The following is a 19,934-nucleotide window of genomic DNA, read 5'->3' as shown; positions in this document are numbered from 1 at the left end:
TTTTTGAGACAGGATCTCATGCAGTCTAAGCTGGCCTCAAATGCAATATGTAGCCAAGTATGGCCCTGAACTCCAGACATGTCTGCCTCTGCCTCCTGAGTGCTGGAATTATAAGCATGTGCCACCCCACCTGGCTTAAATGAAATCCTGGGCCTCATGCATGCTAGAAAACTGCTCTATCTCTTAACTACATCTCTAACCCTAAGACCAAAACATTATCAATTGTATTTTGCTTCAAGAACACAGTTACTATATAAAGATAGTTGTGATTACAGAAAATGAGTGGTGTATCTTCCATGGCTCTTCTGATGGGAAACTCTGTAGGCTGAGCCATTTACCACTCCATGCGGTTCTGAGATGGAGGGAGGGTGTGAGCTGTGGGAGGGGGTGGATGAGAAGCTCAGAACCACCTTTCAGTGGTTAGCTTCCAGGTTAACTGAACATGAATACTTTATTCCTTTCTCCCACTTGGCTCATTCATTCATTAGGTCAGTGTCTGCATGCTAATGCTTAGCTGCATGATCAGCCTGTAGCAGAAAACAGCATTTCTCCGGTCTTCCTGGAGCTTACAAGGTAGCTCCAAACTGATCTTTTGAAGGAGGCACGGTAAATATAATCCTGATAGTTAAAACCAAAGCGATATGATTAAAGAAGAATAATCAGTGAGCAAGATGGGTCAGTGGGTAAAGGTATTCGCAGACAAAAGTCTAGTGACTTGAGTTCGAGCCCAGGAACCCACATGGCGGAAGGAGAGAACTAATTCCCTCAAGCTGTCCACTGACTAAAGGTGTACATATGAACCTACACATATACACACACAGAAAATATATACTTGTAAAACGTCCACCAAAATAAGTAAATAAATAGCTTTTTTTATTAAAAAAAAAGAATAATCAGCAAAATATTGTTCCCCCTTGAGTGTGAAATGGGTGTGTCCCATGGCGGTTTGATGACCTGTGGAACACAGAAATGAGGCTGTTTTCAGACCTTTGGCTTTGGGGCATTTGGACTCTCCAATCCATATCAAACTCTCAAATTATGTAGAATTTTCCCTTTAAAACACTAAAAACATTAAAAAAATTCAGCTTTTCAAATAATTTGACTATGAATAACTTGTTTAATTTAGAATTGCCTGTGAGTTCTTGGCAATTCCAACACATATTTAGAAATCTTTGCAAAGTGAAAAAGATCTAACTTACAAATTGTTTTCAAATGTAATGGAATAGTTATGAGTCCAGAATACATTTAATGAGGTTTGCATGATGCCATTTCCTAGTTATTTTTCTAAGTGTTGATTAACTTCTATTTTGTAGTTTTATGTGTCATATTTCACAGCTAAAAGTTTTTAAATTCAGCTTTCAAACTTTTGCACAGACCCTGGGCATTCTGCCTACAGTATCTGATGAATAAAACAGCCCTACACAGAAAACCCAGAGTGAAGACCAACGAAACTAAGCAAAGCTGTCAGTGCAGAAGGTTTCCAGATAATGTTGGCTCTTCGGCACCCTCTGCAGAATTCTTGTAGAACCACAGAGAGACCCATGTACTCAAAGGGTTCAGCATATGTGCTGCTGCAAATATAGTATGTGCATGTTTGGTATGTGCTGAGATACGTTTAAAATGAAGTTTGAGGAGTATGTGTAGGTGTGGATACCTGTAATCTCAGTACTGGGGAGGTGGAGACAGGAGGTCAGAAGCTCAAGGTCTCTCCAGGCTGAGCTAAGCGATGCTGTTGGTTAATGTAGATTGGATGCAGGAGGACATGTGGAGGCTGGGGTTCCGGGAAGAGCAGGAAGGCAAAAGGCAGAATTCACTGTGTTGTATTTTTTTTCTTAAGTGATTCATAGAACACTGTGGTGGATAAAAACTTCAGCAGCCCACAGTCTATGTAACACGGAGAGAATTCTGAACTGTGGAAAGTACCAATCACAATCAGATTGGAACACATCCAAGTCCTCCACGGTCCCTTTTAGTGCTTTTCAGAGTGTAATCCAGGGCCACCTCCCACTGGATGATGTGAGAAGCTTGAGAAAATGCAGGTTCTGGGCCCCCATTCAGACCTACTGGAAGAGGGTCTGTGAGACAGACCTGGGAATCTGCATCTGACTGGCCGTCCCTCTGTCTCTGGGTGACTGTCTTGTTCATTAAAGTTTGCAAACTGTGCTTCAGTGACTCAGAACACAAGTTTCCACTGCCTCCTCATTTTTCTCCAACAGCTTTTAAAGACCATAGTTTAAATTACCAGGAACATTGAGTCCTTGGTTTACCACCATTTTACTGACGGGAAATTAAAAGGGAAAATGAGCAAATTATTTAGCAAGCTAGTAAAACTTCTAAAAGGAGAACTAATAATTAACGACAAGATCCACATCTGATACCCTGTGCACTGCCATCAGAGTCTGACTTATTAGTAGAATTCCTATTCATTAAGAGGGAGATGTTGCCTGAACTCCTTAAAGTGGTTACTAGTACTCTGCAATAGTAGCTGCAATCACCTTGTAGAAGACTACACTAGGAAAGAGAGTTAGAAGGCAAGGAAGAAATGAAGAACGGAGGGAGGGAGGAAGGAGGATGAAGACAGGAGATAGAACAAGAGAAAGAGTGAGAGACAGAAGGATGGAAGGAAAGAGCAAGACAAGGAAGGAGGGAGGGATGGCAGGGGAAGAGGAGTGGGAAGGGGAAGGAAAGGAGGCGAGGAAGGGAGAGTGAGGAGGCAGGAGAGAATACAAAGAACAAGAAGGGAAGGAAGGAAGGGAGAAAGGAGAGGGGGAGCCAGATGGATGGTGAGGGAGAGGGAGGGAGGGAGGGAGGGAGGAAGACAGAACAAGAAGAGAAGGAAGGGAAGGAGGAGGCAATGGAGAAACAATGAAGACAAAGAGGAGCTTCGTCAGGGTGTTATGGAGGATACTGGTACTTGGCAGGGAAGGGCTACGCTCATCGCTCCTGCCCGTTCCATCCTGGCCATTCCACTCAGGGCCCCCACTGCACAAGCAGCGCCCGTGTTGGTCGGCACTCCAATGGGGCCGCAGGCGTTCTTTTTAGAAGCTGGTTTGCCTTTGCAGGGCTTGCTTGACTTTCTGCTAAACACAAAATGCTCTGGAGTGTGGAAGTCACAAAACAACAGAAGGAATTTGAGTGAGCCAGAGGCACCTGAGGACCTCAGCCCCTGACATCAGTGGAGGGGCGGGGAATCCCAGCTTCTGCCTTCTGGCAGAGGAGAGCCCAGGGGAAGGCTGTCCTTAGCTCCAGCACAAGCAACAGGGAGGGGTCTGAAGCCTCAGGCTTCCCGGACTTGGAGCTGAAAATGTCTACAAAGGAAAACATGTCACCTTCCTGCCAAAAGAAACTGTGAAGAAAGTCTGAGCCGACTACCTTTCAACCAAGCATTTCCTGTTCTGGCCTCCTTTGTCTGCCTCCAACCAGCTCAGATGAGGGAGAGCTATTTTTAAGGTGCAAGCAACCAAGGCTAAGAAGAGAGAAGTTACTTATTTATAGTTACACCTTTCAACTGTTCTTTTCTCCTCTGGGGACAGAGGCCAGGCTTGGCTTTCTCTCTTAGATGTGAAGCCACTGGGGTGAGAAGGACTTTGGAAGGTCACAGGGCTCCTCTGTGGCCTCTAGCCAGGATCCCTGAGCTGGGGCGTATAAGTCGAAAGCTTTTCATCACTTCTTTGAGGTTTCTTCCTGATAGCCCTAACTTGGATTATGTGACCTTGAGATATGTTTTGTTAAAACATGCTTTTTGCATAAAAGTTGATTAAGAAATGCATTCCTGTATTATTTTAAGGAATCCAACAGTAAATCTTACCCTCTCTGGCCCCTTTTAAAAAAATAGATGTATTTAAAGAGAAAAAGATGGTGATATCATGCAAATATATTACCTAATTTATATAAGTTTGTAGAATTTCTTGAGGTGAGTGAGGTATAATCTATATTATCTACATTTTGTATCCTTTAAATTTTTTTTTATGTGTATGAGTATATTGCCATACACCTGTGTCATGTATGTTGTGTAATGCTCAAGGAGGTCAGAAGAGAGTTTCCCTGGAGCTGGAGTGATGGATGGTTCTTAGCCACCATGTGGGTACTGGGAATCGAACCTGGGTCCTCTGCAAGAGCAGCCAGTGACTTAACTGCTGAGCAATCTCTCCAGCCCTATTTTGTACTCTTTAAGAGTCACAGATCTTCTAGTATTTCACTTCATCTTTTCTCTTATACTTTGGAGATATTTCCTTGCTGTATTAAATAAGTCTATTGCCAGTACCCAAACCTTGAAAGGCCCAGTGGAATTTGACAAACGAAAAAGGAAATCTTTCCCTTGTAACAGGCACACAAGTGTCACCATGCTTTTGTTGCTGTCCCCTAAGTGCAGTGTCATTGGTTTCTTCCCAGCACATACACCCATCTGCCCTTATTGTATTTTACTGCTTCCTTCCCTGAAGTATCAGCATTGTGAGCGATTTACTTAGTCTTTAATTCATCCCTGTATCACCAGCATCAAAAATATATATGATGTTCAATATTCAGCACTTCATGAGTGCATTTCTATTCATCTTGAATCATTCTGGTTTGGGGTTATAACAGGTGTTGAAAAGCTCCCCGCCCACAATGGAACCCTCAGAAGAGATTGTGGGATGCTAATCACCTTTATGACTTTCTGTGTGATAACATAAGGCCTTATACATGTAAACACACACACACACACACACACATACACACAAACAGACGCACACATGTGCACCTCTGTCATGATGCAATGACAGCTGAGACAGCCTTTGTCACAGCTGAGCAGATGCCAGTGACAGGACTTGGAGCCACTAAAACTCTGATCTTAATAATAAAGGTTCTTTCTTTATAAAAGTTAGCTGTCTCTGGTATTTAGTTATAATGATGGAAAGCTGATGAATACATTACTTGCTTCTTGTATTTTTAGAAGAAACTTGATGTTTTGCTAAATAACATCCAAGCTCTGCTGTGTTCACCCCCTGCTTTGGCCTTTTCTACAGGAATTATTTCAAAGACACTGAGGGCGGGGTCTTTGAAACCCACTAGTATCTATGTGTTTTAAATGAATCAATCTTTAAGCCTGCAATCTATAATGAATGACTTGGTAGACATGATCTATTTACAGGCTGATAAAGTCATGATTTAGCTTTTGGACAAGGGAAAAGATTCTTGCAGTATCATTGTAACTGAGTAACATCTGGTGCTTATACCACTTAAGGAAGAAGAAGACTGGACCCCATCTAGGCACAGAACCCAGGTCTAGAAGCAGACCTATCAGACAAATGAAGAGATATAATTTTATGACCACGTCTGCTCTAGAATGACTTATAACTTACAATGGCTGTGGGTCAATAGTGCTTGACACATGGTAGTTCAAGAAAGTTTTGTTGTTGGGTATGGTAGCACATGCCAGTAATCCCAGTACTCAGGAGGCTGAGGCAAGAGAATCTTAAGTTCAAGGCCAGCCTGGGATGAACGTTGTGAGACTGTCTCTCAAAAACATTTTGTTGTTGACTGATGAATGGAAAAGTAATCCAATGATACAAAAAAGATGTCTGGGGTCATTTAGTATGCTACCTTTGGGGCAGTTTCTAATTATTTTTCGGGATTGTTTCTATGACTGCAAATACAATGAATGGGGGAAAACTAGGAATAAAAATTCTAGTTAGTCACTTACCTTTTTACTTAAGTGGGGCCCATTAGTGCCTCCAATGTTTCTTTGCATTGATGGTGGCACTTGATACACATCTTGTTCTTGGGTACCATGGCCAGTGGGTACTTGGTAAATTCCCTGATTCTGGTAGGAAGGTGGCACTTGGTAGATGGTATCACGAGATGCTGCTTGTGAGTTTGGCACTTGATAGAGTTTCTGTTGGGCGAAGGTCTGATGCGTGGGTCCAGCAAGCTGCTCATGACTGGAAGAGGGCTCTTGAACTGGACCAATCAGAAGCTTCACCCGGTTGCCTGGGACAATACCTTGCCTGCCATGCAGGGAACACAGCCACCATCCTTCTAGTCCCCCAGTGTTCTGCTCTATGACAGTTAAGATGTCTCCTTTGCGGAAGGCCAGCTCCTCAGCACACTCAGGGACATTGTCATATAAGGCCCTTGCCATAAGATTCTAGGAAGGAAAGAAAAGAGAAATCACGTTAGAATGTTAGGTCAGTCTCTTTAACACCTATATAGCCCATGCTGTTAGGGACAGACACAGTTCCTGGAAAAAGAGAAGAAGTCTGAACAATAGCCTATAAGAAGAAAAACAGATGGTTTAGACAAAAGACAGATACATCCATATTGTGCCTGCCACCAGTGACATCAGACTGCCTCCTCAGAAAGCTTAAAACCCAGGGGAGATCTTTCCTCCAGTGGTGGATGCTTTGCCAAGAATTAGGCTAGCCGTGCTAAAGAGCTGGGAAGGGGTCACTATGCAAAGCATTTGTCTAACTTTTTCAGAGTGAGCTTGAGGAGGAAAATATCCTAAGCTGTTCAGATGTACCACAATGGATCTCTCTCTCTCTCTCTCTCTCTCTCTCTCTCTCAATCTCCCCCTTCTCTCTCCTGTTTTTCATATACCACAGACAGAAAATGTAAAAAAAAAAAATCCTAAATGACACACATTACAAACAGAATTTATATTCAGCATTGAAATGTAAACAGAAGTACACTTAATCGAACCTTGGCAGGGCTTAAAATATCTTTTATGATTAAGAGGCCCTTGGATACAGGAAGAACCCACAAGTAAAAGCATATGGGTATACTATGATAATTAAGCAGGGACACCCTGTGACAGTGGTCTTTCTTTCCAGATCTGACAGTGAGAGGTACCAGGAATGCATCCACACATAGGTAGATGACAACTCTTTCTCTGGTCTCTCTCCTATCTCTCGGAGGGCCCTTCCTCACTCTGCTACTTAGTCATCTACTTCTTGAATCTCATCATTCACATCTAAAAGGCTGTGCTTTCCTTTCATGGGCTCAGAACACTCTCTTTGTATGAAGGCCTGTTTGGCACATTCAGTCCTCAGCAGACAGCTAAAGTAGACATTGAGCAAAGAGTGGGCAGGCAGTCCGTGCTGATATTCCTGGAAGCCTTTCAAAGGCTCTGAAGACTACCGGTCCTGCATGCCTGTCCCCTCCTAAGCATGCAGAAAACCCATGGCAGGCATCAGAAAAAGTAAAACTGACCCCTCTCATATACCATTTAAATGTCTGGATGCACTTAGTGTCACTGCGGTGGGGAATCATTTACAGTACAAAGGACTGTTGGTTGGCTGGAGCATGCTTGTGACTTTATTTCACACCATAACATATTTGTGGACTTAGGGGCTCTTTTTCTTTGGCCTCTTGCCCCCTGTTTTCTTCTCCAGAAATGTGGACTTGCTCTTTCAGCCTCATGCTTTTCATTTCTTTAAAACGGACATGCATTTAATCATCTCCCCGTGGACTGTGACTGAAACCACAGAACTTGCATTGTGTGCTGTTCTCTACTGTGGAGTGCCAGTGTATGGGGAGGCTCTGCCTCTGGTCAGGAGTTTGAAAGGGGTCCAGTTCTACTACTGTTAGGCAAGAGCTCTCTCTCTCTCTCTCTCTCTCTCTCTCTCTCTCTCTCACTCTTTCTTCTTCTTCTTCTTCTTCTTCTTCTTCTTCTTCTTCTTCTTCTTCCTCCTCCTCCTCCTCCTCTCCTCCTTCCCCATCTCCTTCTCCTTCTTCTTTGTTTTACTTATTTTTAAGATGACTCTCAACCTCTTGTACTCAAGAAATCCTCCTGCCTCTGCCTCTTGAGTGCTGGGACTATAGACACATCACTACAGATGGTTAGCCAATCTCCTTTTAATGGAACTACTTAACTTAAAGAAGGGAGATAGAGCCACAAATACTGGTCCCCAAGGAACTTTGTGATGGTCTTCAAGGACAGTATTGAAGTGCTTCAGAGATATGGTCTGTGACGTCCACAGGGAAGTAGTAAAGGAAATCAGAAGGGAACTAGGAGTTTTTGTTTCAGGTGAAGGTTTTACTTAGCAGTTATAGTCTAGGAAGCATTGGGTTTCTTCTACCAATGAAAAATTCAAGTGCAAAAAGATAAAATCAGGCAACATCCTATCCCAGTTTTTAGACCCATTAAAGACTGTGCTGTGATGCTAAAATCTCTATTTTTCTTCCTCCATCTTTTGGGTGTTTTGTCATTTTAAAGAAAGGTCATAAAGTTTGAAGACTAGATTCTGGTCCTTCGTACCAAGATGATCTCAGGGAAAGGACTTCACCAGCATTGTACTGGGTTAGAGAGGTAGGTGGATTTAAAAAGCTGGTGGCTCGGGTCTGTCCTGTTCTCCAGGGTCCTTTCAATAACTGGGAATGACTGGGAAATAAGCCCCTAGATGAAATCAGAAGTGACAGGGTTGGGACTGTCCTATGGGGGCTGAGGGTCAATAGCAATGCAGTTATACTGGCTTCAAAGAAGGGAACAAAGAAAAACAGAAAACAGTAGATGGGCAGAGGCTGCAGACTGATCAGCCAAAATCAGCTGGAGGCGTTCGAAGTTGGGCCACTTCCAAGTCCTGGAACACCATGAGGCACTGAGTGGAGGGCTGGGCCACGCTTGATTAGAGGCAGATAGAAATCCCTGGGTGAGTCTGCTGGATGTGCTTTGTTTTCTGTCCCAGTAACCTTCCCACTGCTTGTCAAGTAGCATGCTCATGTTTGCACATGAGCCTAGGAGATGTTCCTTGGAGAACCTCAGAGCCCCCTCAGCCATGCAGAAGTTGGCAGTGTGGATGAGTTCTCCTGCTCCATTGCCTATAACTCTTCTCCAGTCTTCCCAATGCTCAAAGAGATCAGGATTTAGGAAGAACTTGACCCAGCTGTTGGTGTACAAGGACCCCAGTGCTAGGATGATACTCATTTATGCCCTTGGTAGATATTCTCAGCCTTTCTGAACAGGACTAAGTTATTTAACCTCTGTGTAAGCTACAGACAGCTGATGTCTACACCTAGTCACTCTCCTATCTAAACAGGAGATTATAGCTCAGAGAGCTGTAGAGATTGTGTGGGCCTAGAGCTCTGTTTTACAGATGAGGGCACAGATCTGGTGAGGTCAGCTTATCCTTTTCCCAAAAGTTACATGATTGGTGTCAGAGATGGAAAGAGAACTGGAGCTTCTTGGTTTGAGCTACCTTAGCCTTCTTGCTCAGTGTCCTTGCTGGGCCTGGTTCTGCTGTGCAAGAAGTTCTGAAGATAATCTAGTTTTCCCCCCATTTTAATGGACTCTTGGGGTTTGGGGTATGAATTGTTGTACTGAGTACTTTCCCCTTGTACGCCTTATGCTTCTCACCCCAATAGTGAGAAAAAGGCTGAAGTTGGGAATAGTTGAGTTTATCATGAAGATGAGGTAAGTGAATTCAAGTGAAATGCTTCAGTCCTGCTGGAGACTAAAGCAAGCTAGTGTGGCTTTTTAGTTACTTGTTGAATGGCACTTGGCTTCAGGCTTCTTGCTCACTTCCCTCCTCTCAAGTCTCCATCAAAAATTGATCCTATTCTAGGGCTGGCAAGATGGATCAGTCGGGAAAGGTGCTTGTCACCAAGTCTGAAGACCTGAGTTCGATCCCAGGAACCCACATGGAGGTGGGAATGAACTCATTCCTGCAAGTTGTCCTCTGACCTCCACACAGGTGCTGTGGAATGCCCTTCCCCTCACCCGCCAATAAATAAATAAATGCTAAAATAAGACTTGGTTCTAGTCTAAGGATGCTGTCTGTGCTTGTGAGCGTATCTGCCATTTCTCACTCTCACAATTCCACTTCAGAACTGCATCTCAAAGCACTTCTCTGAATATGTCAAGAGTTCCATCACCTCCCACGGAGTATTTCCATACAGACAGCAGTAGTGAAGCCATGGGCAGCACCCAAGAGAAATTCTGAGACAAAATAATTAATAATAATAATGATACTAATTGATAACTTATAGGTAAATCCCATCAGATCCTGGTAGCATAGGATACATCATAAAATCTTGGGCAAGGAGTGTGGCTTCTGTATGTCGTAGTTGGTGCTGGGGCAGAAGTTCAGCAAAGAGAAAAGCTAGAGCGTAGGGCGCTCATTCCAAAGGGCATTAACTCATACGAGAGTAAATCAAGAGTTAATTCCTGCCACAAAGAGAAGTAGAGGGGACTCTCTCCTTTAGAGGAAAGGTGTGATTCCCCTGAGGCCCCAAAGAAACTCACTATCTGAGAATCTTAAGAAAACACCAGAAGTGTCTATTCCAGATCTCCCCTTTCTTAACCCCACCCCCTTGGATATTTATCTCTGGGGGAGGGAAGGCCAAAACAGAAACAAATCAAGGAGAGATAAGAAAGCTGGATAATTCTATACCCAGCTGGACTCAAGGTACCAGGAACTGGCAGTTAGAAAAGCAGTTGGGGCAGGGCACTGGGCTAGAAAGCCAGAAGAGTTAGAATCCAACTCCTCCACTTGACAGCTGAGAAAAAGGAGGCTCAAAAAGTTAATGAATTGCAAAGTCACCCTGCGAGGTCTTAGGCTTGGATAAGAAACTTGGCCTCCTCTTCCAGGACACTATTTACTAAAGTCAAACGGGCATGCTACAAAAGTGGTAGGGTAACACTCCTGGAAAGAGGGAAGATATTTGAAAGAGACAGGGACATGTACTATCAGATTATTGACCCAATGGACCCAAAGAAATTGGACTCCCCCCAGGAATCTCATGCTGGGAGAAGGAAAATGCCGGAGCCTTGTTCCAGCCAGACAGAGGATGAGCTTGTCTCCCAGGAAAAGATTTCAGTCTGCTAAGTTGCCCGACCTTGTAGGAGAGACTGGAGCTGAATCACTTGGGTCAGTGAGGGACAGGACCCTACCTTGACCAGGACTGCTTAGTTATGCATGCTTCTGCCCCTCTTTATAAATCTAAACCTCTTGTCAGTGCCATAGAAAATGGACTGGACCACTTTATTTGTTCTTTTTTTCCAATGTCGTCATGTAGAATAAATCTCCTTTCTCTGCTTTTCACTGTCACTTGTCTCTTTAATTGGCCTTGAAGACAGGTGGTGGAGATTACTTTGTTAAGGCTGCCAGGGCCCAGGGTTATACCCTAAAATTTCCAGTAATTGTGGCTCTAATGGAGATTGAATGTTGGTATTTAGTGTCGAAAATCCCATCTGGAGGGACCCTGCTTGTCAATCTCATCCCAAGCTCTCTTGAAAGTCACTTCATTTGGCTTCCCTGGTCCCAAGATCCTACTTCCCTGTTCTTCCTCTTCTTCTCACTATTTACTCTTTCTCCACTAATAGATCTTTCCCCCCTCATCTTTTAAAAGGCCATGTTCCAAAGAGATCCCTCTTTTGCACATCTCTCTGTCCCACTGAGCTCTAAGCGAAATGTTACCTGGGTGATGGCATCTGAACACAGCTACTACCAAATTGACAGTGCAGACTAGGTGTTTCTTCTACACTATGGTCCTTATCTCTACTTCCACTGCCTAAAGGAGCATCACATCTCAAATCCAATAAATGAAAAAGACCTTTTCCTCCTGCTGCAGCTCTGTGGGTTAATATAGCACTCAGCCAGCTACCCAGGTCCAGAGCCTGAGGCTGGCTGACCTGTCACTACCTGGAGGCAAACACAGCCCTATATCCTACCTCAGTACAACAATGCAGATCTTAACAACTGGATTGCTTTATTGTTGTTTGTTTTTGTTGTTGCTGTTTTGTTCTGTTTTCCCAGCTTAGTGTTTCCCAACTGGTTCATCTTCATCAAATCTCTCCTCACCTAAGAGCCCATCTGTGTTTCCAAAATCCATCTTATCACTTCCCCTCTAGTTCTCTGTTCTCTGTCAAACTGTTGTTGAGTCTGTGGGGGGAGGGGGCTCGGGGGGGGGCAGTGTACATGTGCATAGGTGCTTGCATATGTGTGTTCAGCATTTGGAGGCCAGAGGATAATTTGTGGGAATTTGCCTGCTGAGCCATCTTACTGGTCCTCTTGTTTCTTTATAGTATGGATTGTATAACCCATTCCATCTATGATTTAAAGTCCGGAGATTCCTCCTGACCCTTTTTCCAGAATGTTAGCCCAGTGTTTGAAACAAATGCACTCTCATTCAGCATGTGCTGAATTGAACTGGATCCTAGCCTCTGCGTTTTTGATTCTCTGCAGGAGCAGTGGAATTGTTTTTCTTGAGAATTCAGACTGAAGTGCAAAGGAAGATCTAAGCAAAAAGATAAATGATGTGTCGAAGTCATTCAAGCCTCATAGCCTGAGAATACGGGAGACAGGAAAGTGCCTGCCTTCCCTATTTAAACAGGACAATGACGCAGGTGGGGAGCCTGACCCCCCCCCCCAACCTGCTGTTCGCAACTACTGAGCAAACAGGAAGCCAAGAGGAACTGACCACCCCAGCTACTGTGAAATACAATGATCTCTTTAAAAAGCCTTCCCTCCCTTCTGTGTGGAGTGGTAGGTGACAGAGCACCATTCACATACACCACCAGGAAGTTGCTTCTGCTCTTTCCTTGTCCAAGCTATGCCTGAGGAGTAGGAAATTCAAAAAAGAAAACCAACAGCAAACTATAGAGTTGGCCAGACATGGCGATACAGAGAGCTCAAGTCACATGACAACTTCTATCCTCCCCTCCCAGCCCCCATCAACTTCCCTCCCCCACTGTTTTTCCTACTGCTATCAAAATGTCAAGACAGCTTATTACTCCTACCGCCAAGGAAATTATCTGCTTTTCCCCATATAGCATGGTGTGACATGGAATTTCCATGACCATTCATGCTGTTCTTTGAAGAGAAATGAGACACAATGGCTGGTGTGTCACTCACTGGCCGATAGCATCATCAATGGCTTGGCTTCCTCTTATTATTTTTACTTCATTCTATATTTATGCAGGAGACCCTGCCAAGGCCTTTAGGGCTGCTCATTCCTGCCGACATGACTTTCCTGTGCCCAGCTCCCTCCGCCCCCAAGTGTTAGCCTGGGTGGACTCCAGCATAGGCATGCACAGGCACTCAGAGACCAGAGCCGAGAAACAGACCCACTAGAGGAAATGGCCGTCGTCAAGGAAATCAGTCCGAAAGGAAGCTGCTGAGGGATGAACATGGCCAAGGTCAGCCTCAGGGCACGGTGGGGAAAAGAAAGAAAGGCTCTTGTGCTTTTGTCTCTACTGACAAAAATCAGCTCTGATGAGGACAGTCAAACCATTTTGGTTATATTTTCCCTTCTACACGTCTCCTCATCACCTTCGATTCCAAGGATGAGGTACCTGGCCTTTCCCCAGGAAAAGCAGCTGTAATCAGAAACCATGGACATCTACAAGTGTCAGGAATTGAATTCTTGGAAGCTTGGCCTACACTTCTGTTCTAACACAAGAAAATTTGGAATGCTGAATTTTTTTAAAAATTTGAATCTTGTTATTATGAAAACTTCAGGTACAAGATTTAAGAAGTAATACTGTAATGTGTCAAGCCTCCATTTGGTGCCCAGACTCAGCTTACAGAAAGGCAACGTCAGGATCCCCAGGTCCTTGGGATGCCAGTCAAACTTGTGACCACCAGGGAGGCCTGTTCATTTCCCACTAAAATTTTCTTTTAGCCAGTGGACCACATAAACACATTTTCTGGAAAGTGCTTTTACTAAACCTTAATGCTTATGTGAGTAACTTGATCCTTTGCCCATCTTTATACCATTCACCTCGCCCCAAGGCCTCAAGTTTTCTTAGATTTCCCAGTTTTGAGAGCTTGAGTGATAACTGCATTCTGCTTTATACATTTCTTGATGAGAAGATGCTTTAAGACAGAGGATATTGGAGACTTGAGTCCCAAAGGTACTCTTTGACAAGGCAGGGGACAGCATTAGTATCCCTGTGTGCATCACTCGCAAGTGTGTGTATCTGTACCTCTTGCACACTGGCTGACTCCTGTCTGGTGAAAAATCACCTGGAGGCCAGGGTTCTTTCAATGGCTCTAAGAAGAAATTTCAGTCTGACCAAATTGGGTTACACGATACCAGCAGCATAACTGGGAAATTACAAAATATTTGCTCCTGGTTCAGGAGAGATGGCTCAGCACTTAAAGGTGTATACTGCTCTTCCAGAGGACCCAAGTTCTGTTCCTAGCACCCATGTTGGACCTGATGCCCTCTTCTGGCCTCCGTGAGCACCTGTACACATTTGGCATATATTCAAGACACAGCCATGGACACCTTTCAATGGCTCTAAGAAGAAATTTCAGTCTGACCAAATTGGGTTACACGATACCAGCAGCATAACTGGGAAATTACAAAATATTTGCTCCTGGTTCAGGAGAGATGGCTCAGCACTTAAAGGTGTATACTGCTCTTCCAGAGGACCCAAGTTCTGTTCCTAGCACCCATGTTGGACCTGATGCCCTCTTCTGGCCTCCGTGAGCACCTGTACACATTTGGCATATATTCAAGACACAGCCATGGACACAAAAATAATAAAGAATTTAAAAATTTTAAGTGTTTCCTCTAATGCTGGCTGTGCTGTGCCCCTGCATCTATGTGGCTATTTAAGATGGATGGCTGGCTGGTCAGACAGCTCAGGGGGTAAAAGCACTTGCCATTGAAATACTGGCAACCTGAGTTCCTTTCCTAAACCCAGGGTATAAAGAGAGAACTGACTCCTGAAAGCTGTCTTCTGACCTCCATCCATATACATGCTTCCAGTGAAACTAACAAAAGCCTAAAACAATAACTTTCCCTTGAATAAGAAACATCACAAATGGGACAGTAGGTAGGTGGCACAGGTATGAATGTGCGACTTCGGAACTTTTTTAACTAGTTGATGACAGACAATAGTCAAGAAAAATAAATTAGCTTCTTTTCATAATAATGATCATCTTAAATTATATTTATGTCCATCCTATCATCTATCATATTTAAGAGTTCAATTTTCCGCTTGCATAGTCTTTGAAATTTACTTAAACATCGCTGAAGGACTTAAAGGTGAATAGACACCTAGGTTTCTGTATTTATTCAACCTAGAAGTCATCCCTAGTTTGACCAGGACCAACTACAGTAGGTCTCTTTGTTTTACATCCCAGAGGGTCAGAGATTAGATTAACAGCAGAGCCAGAGATCACATCTGGTTCTCTTTCCCAGCTAAGGTTTTCCCCCTGGACCAGGATGCCCCTCTCGAGACTACTCCATCTTAAAATATAGAACTGTTACTATTAAGCCTTGGAATTTATAAGCATTTGTCCCAGGGTGCCTGGTTTTCGATAGCTTTCAATACAATGTATTGGCAAAGGATCAAAAACAAAGGGCATGCACAAACTCTTTTCAGGGTTCTGTTCTTAGATAAATCTGACAGGCGCCATTTAATGATGAAGTCCTGACACCCACTCATCCAAAAGATAGGTTTTATTAACAATAAAACAACCTTTTGGATTTCAGCCAGCATTACAAGGCTGGCATCAGCTCATATCTATCTGCCTGTCTAGACCAATCCCCCTAACATCCAGGTGAAGAGAAATGAGAATTAAGTCATAAAGGAGTAGGAGACTCCACTCCATTATATTTCCAAAAATGATATCACTCCTCAAAATGCACAAGCCACAACATCTAAGAAGTGTTTAAAGTCAGAAAAGATCCCTCTATTTTGACATTCCCATGTATTTTATCTTCCTACACCAAAGTTTGCATTCAAGGGGAGAGTTAAATGTCCTAATGTAAATACACACCCCTGTTGGCAAACCGTGTCAGAACACAGGTGATGAAACTGGGATGCTACCACTTTCTGGGACTCTTCCAGAAGTTACCTGATAGGGCTAGGGAGACAGCTTATTTGGTAAAGGGCTTGCCTTATAAACATAAAGACCCGAGTTCAATCCCTAGAACTCATGTTAAAAAAAAAAAAAAAAAAAAGCTAGGCATAGTAGTGTATACTTCTAATCTTGGTACTGAGGAAGCAAAGACTGGTAGACTCCTAGAGCTTGCTGGCTAGTCAATCTAGTCTAATCTGTAAACCCTAAGCCAAAGAGAGACTCTGACTCAGATAAACAAATGGTTGACACCTAGGGAACAGGACACCCCAGGTGGACCTCCACACACATGTGCATACCCACAGGAACCCTCTCCTCCCAAAGTCACTTGATCTGGGATTGGTACCTAGCTGCTATTATCTACTTATCCTGTGAGCTTTGAAAGAATTTTAAAATGTGGCTCCATGCCCTTGGCTGGGAAGTGTGTACAGTCCTATGCTGTCAGTACTGCCACTGAGCCGTGGTCACAAAATGTTCAGAATATGCAGCTTCTCAACTCGTTTGTGAGGATAAACAGCTTTCTGTAATGCAAAAGTCTAGTTTCACATTCCAAGATACTGTATATACTCAGAGAGAAGCCTGGGGAAGGACTGGGAGGAGTAGTCTTCTTAGAGAGGGTTTGAGGGTTCTACACTTGACCTGAGGGAGACCTTATGCCCCAAAATATCTTGTGGTATTCTGGTGAACAAATTGGGGCTAATCCTATAAGAGGAAGTTAGTTTTTGGTTAAGATCTGTTACATTAAGCTCAACCTCAGTCGTGTTAAAATTATGGCAGACACTTCCTGGGGGGTATTTGTATGTGTGCTTTCACCACATAAAACCAATAAGGCCACCATTTTTAAGCAGAAGGAAATAGGAACGATGGAACACACATCTCAAGGAGAGGAGATTGTGCCCAGCCGGGGGACAGTCAATGTTTGGAGATATATTCATAGATGTCTATGTTACTGAGGTCTTATGGGTAGAGACCTGGATACTACTGGGTGCCCAAACCAGCCCTTGACATAAGAATTATTCAGCTCTAAATGCTGATGATGCTGAGTGTTGGCTAGAGAGATGGGCACATGACTCAATTAGGAGAGTCTAATCTCAATCCTCATGTTATAAGACTAGAGACCTGTTTCCCTATCTGCAAAGTGGGGACAATAAACAAGTTCTTCATAAAAGTATTATGAGGACTCATGAAATTACATATGCAAAATATTCTAGTTCCTTCTGGAGAAAGAGGCTATAGAAGACCTGAGCAATCATTACCGCTGAACTGTAATGAGCTTAGGCAGTCAAGTCTTAAGAACTGTATCCTCCCCCTCAAAAAAAAAATCATCTAGCAAAAGAAAACAAACCAGAAATGATCTCACCATGATTACACCTGCCACACCATAAAGCAGACACAGTTCAGAGAATGAAATTCTTTCCCTTCAGCTATGAACTAAGCTGCATTTGTAATTAAGATCTTTATAAGGGAGGGTGGGAGGCAGGCTACAGACGCCGCAGGCTGTGAGGCAAGGAACTACCTGACCAGGTTTAAAGCAAGAACAACTGAAATACAATCCTCCTCAGTGCTCCCACACTCAGGTGTGCAAGGCCTTCACTTAAAAACAGGCTTGCTTCTACTTCCAAAGATGTCTGTTCCCCCACGAAGACATAAAAGGAACACCTTATTATTTATAAATGTTACTTATGACTCTATGAAGAATCCAGCTAAACCCATACTTTTTTTAAAAAGTGCTCTTAAATAATCTCTTGCAAAATGGGATATTGGACAGCGGATTGATCTCTGGGGCAGCTCATGTTGACCATCTGTAGAGTGACCATGTGTCCTCAGACTTTCCACACCAGTCTCCAGTTTCAAATATCCTTCCCATTGTTAGACCATATGTCTCAGTCTTTGGTTTGTGAAACGTGGATACAGCCCCGCAAAAATAGTAAAACAAGAGATCAGTTTGAAAGTCTATTTCTTGCTAGTAGAGCTCTACCTTGTTTAAGTTGAGGATTCAAGAGGAAAGAGGTATGGTAGGAGTCTGTGATTGGGGTAATGAATGCATTCTCTGGTTCACAAGATGGCCTTTGGCCTCTGGGGTATTGTCTAGAAGTCTACCTCACAGTGAATGGGACTAGGAAGAGCAGGCTCTGGTCCACCCGTGTTCCTGTTGCTTCTGTCCCCACATCCCATTTCAGTTACATTTGAGCTTGGAGTGAAGAGAGCCCCCAAGTCACAGGCCGACACTGAAGCTCTGTTCCAGGAAGACGGGGCCTAAAGATTTTGCTGTCTGTGTTAGTCCATGGACCTATGTCCTGCCAAGCTCTAACTATACTACAGACAACCAGGAACAGCAGAAATACGCATAGGCAGATGACCGGCATTAAAGACAGTGATCTCTAAGAAGGCTGGGTGTGCACAAGTCCATGCGTTTGCCCTATCCTGGGAGTCTGCTTTGCATGTCGTTGCTGTTCTGGGAGGTCTTTAGGGGATATAGAAGCCCAAATAATTCTTTCTGTATTATCTTAATTTTTTAAATTATTTTTTAAGACAAGGTCTCACTCTGTAGCCCCAGCTGGACTGGAACTCCTATGCAGACTAGGCGGGCCTTGAAATCACAGAGATTTGTCTGCCTCTGCCTGCTGAGCTAAATTAAGCACTACAATCAATGAGCTCACAGCTAACTCAGAAAGTACAGAAGATGGCAAAGAACTTCTGTTTAAAGAGCTATGAGGAAAAGCACACCGGACACACACCGCTGAAGCACAGCGCCTCAGTGGAAGGGAAGATGTGGTTCCAATCTGAACATTGCACGTGTTTCAGTTACTGTGACTTTCCATTGAGCCTCACCGATGGGCCCCATCCCCTCTCTGCCTCCCACAAGAATAAACAAAGGAATTAAAATTAATTTCAAAAGGAGCTAGCGAGCATTTTTGTGGTTTGCATGGCTTGTATTTTACATACTCATGGTTTCATCTTTGTTTCTGGTGAGCACAAAAGTCAGCATTTCACACAAGGAACATTTTATATGACATACCTATTACCTTGACATATTAGAAATATCAAGAGGGATTGTAATTTGCAACACCAAGATTTGCCAAGAACTATCACCATTCTAAAGTACTGGACCCAGTCTTGAATAAGGACCATGAACCACGTACTCCAAACCATTTAAATCCCATTAATGGTGGAGGAGAGGATTGGGGGAAAGGGAGAAAAAGCATATATGGGATTTCGTAGATAGTAAATGTATTGGGAAATATTGCATTGGCATTTTTTTTATGTATGTGTGTGTACAGATGTGTATATGAGTACATGTGCATGTATATGCAGAGAGTGACATTGGGTGTCTTCCTCGGTTGCTATCCGTCTTTTTTGGAAACAGGGTCTCTTGCTGAGCCTGGAGCTACCTATTCATCTGGACTGCCTGATCAGTGAGCTCTAGGAAAGGAGTTTCTTATCTCTGTCTCCCCAGTGCAGGATTTTTACAAGTGCTGGCACTCAAACTCAGGTCTTCTTGCTTGCCCAACAAGTCCTTTACCAACGGAACCATCTCCCCAGGCTCTCCACCAACAATTTTAACATCTTCATGATCAGCTACCCTAAGGCCCCACCTCAGCCATGACAAACTACTGTCAACATACCATCAGTAAGTCACTACACTCTGGAGTGCCAGTTCCATTGTCACTAGGTGATACGCTTCAAGTCACCCAAATCGTATTGTCTACTAAAAGCACCCTCTAAAAGATTCATTCATCCTTTCCAGTCTGGGGTGGAAAAGGTCTCCAACAAGGCCACTTATCTTACAATGAAGATCCTTCAGGAAGAGTCCTGGCAGCCCGGCTGCAGCTTGCTGGCGTGCAGAGTCCTCATTAGCGAGTTAGAGCTACCGCAGAGAGATGACTGGAATGTTCAAAGTAAACAAGATGGTGGGGGTGCTGTTGATGAAGTATAAACCGGGCTTTGGGGGTTTTTGTCTTCTTTGCATGCCCTTGCTCTTCGCAATCAGCCATCGCCTAGGAAACTGGCAGCTCCACTCTGGCATTTTAAGTTGGAAATATTGTATTTCTTCCCAAGGGCCCCGCTGTGCTTGTCTTGGCCAGGAGGCCTGGTAATTAAGTCTATATGTTTCTAGAGGCTGGCATTCCAAAGCATTTG

General features: G+C 43.7%; 2 protein-coding genes across 3 annotated transcripts in view; one reads left to right on the top strand and one right to left on the bottom strand.

Moving 5' to 3' along the window:
* The window catches only part of Smim13 (small integral membrane protein 13), a 157,706-nt gene extending 145,444 nt beyond the window's left edge, over positions 1-12,262 (top strand). Inside the window, exon 2 of the mRNA XM_029562835.1 lies at positions 12,165-12,262. Within this exon, the coding sequence (XP_029418695.1) occupies positions 12,165-12,201 (37 nt within the window). The 3' untranslated portion in view covers positions 12,202-12,262. The remainder of the gene's footprint in view (positions 1-12,164) is intronic.
* Nedd9 (neural precursor cell expressed, developmentally down-regulated 9) overlaps positions 1-19,934 on the bottom strand; it is a 200,780-nt gene that overhangs the window by 20,541 nt on the left and 160,305 nt on the right. For both annotated transcript variants that reach the window (XM_008831616.3, XM_008831617.2), the window contains one exon: positions 5,684-6,127. In XM_008831616.3, the coding sequence (XP_008829838.1) occupies positions 5,684-6,127 (444 nt within the window). The remainder of the gene's footprint in view (positions 1-5,683; positions 6,128-19,934) is intronic.

Source organism: Nannospalax galili, unplaced genomic scaffold (genome assembly GCF_000622305.1).
Source record: "Nannospalax galili isolate Female #2095 unplaced genomic scaffold, S.galili_v1.0 scaffold72, whole genome shotgun sequence".
NCBI classification, from domain to species: Eukaryota; Metazoa; Chordata; class Mammalia; order Rodentia; family Spalacidae; genus Nannospalax; species Nannospalax galili.
This window is presented reverse-complemented; position numbering and strand designations above follow the sequence as displayed.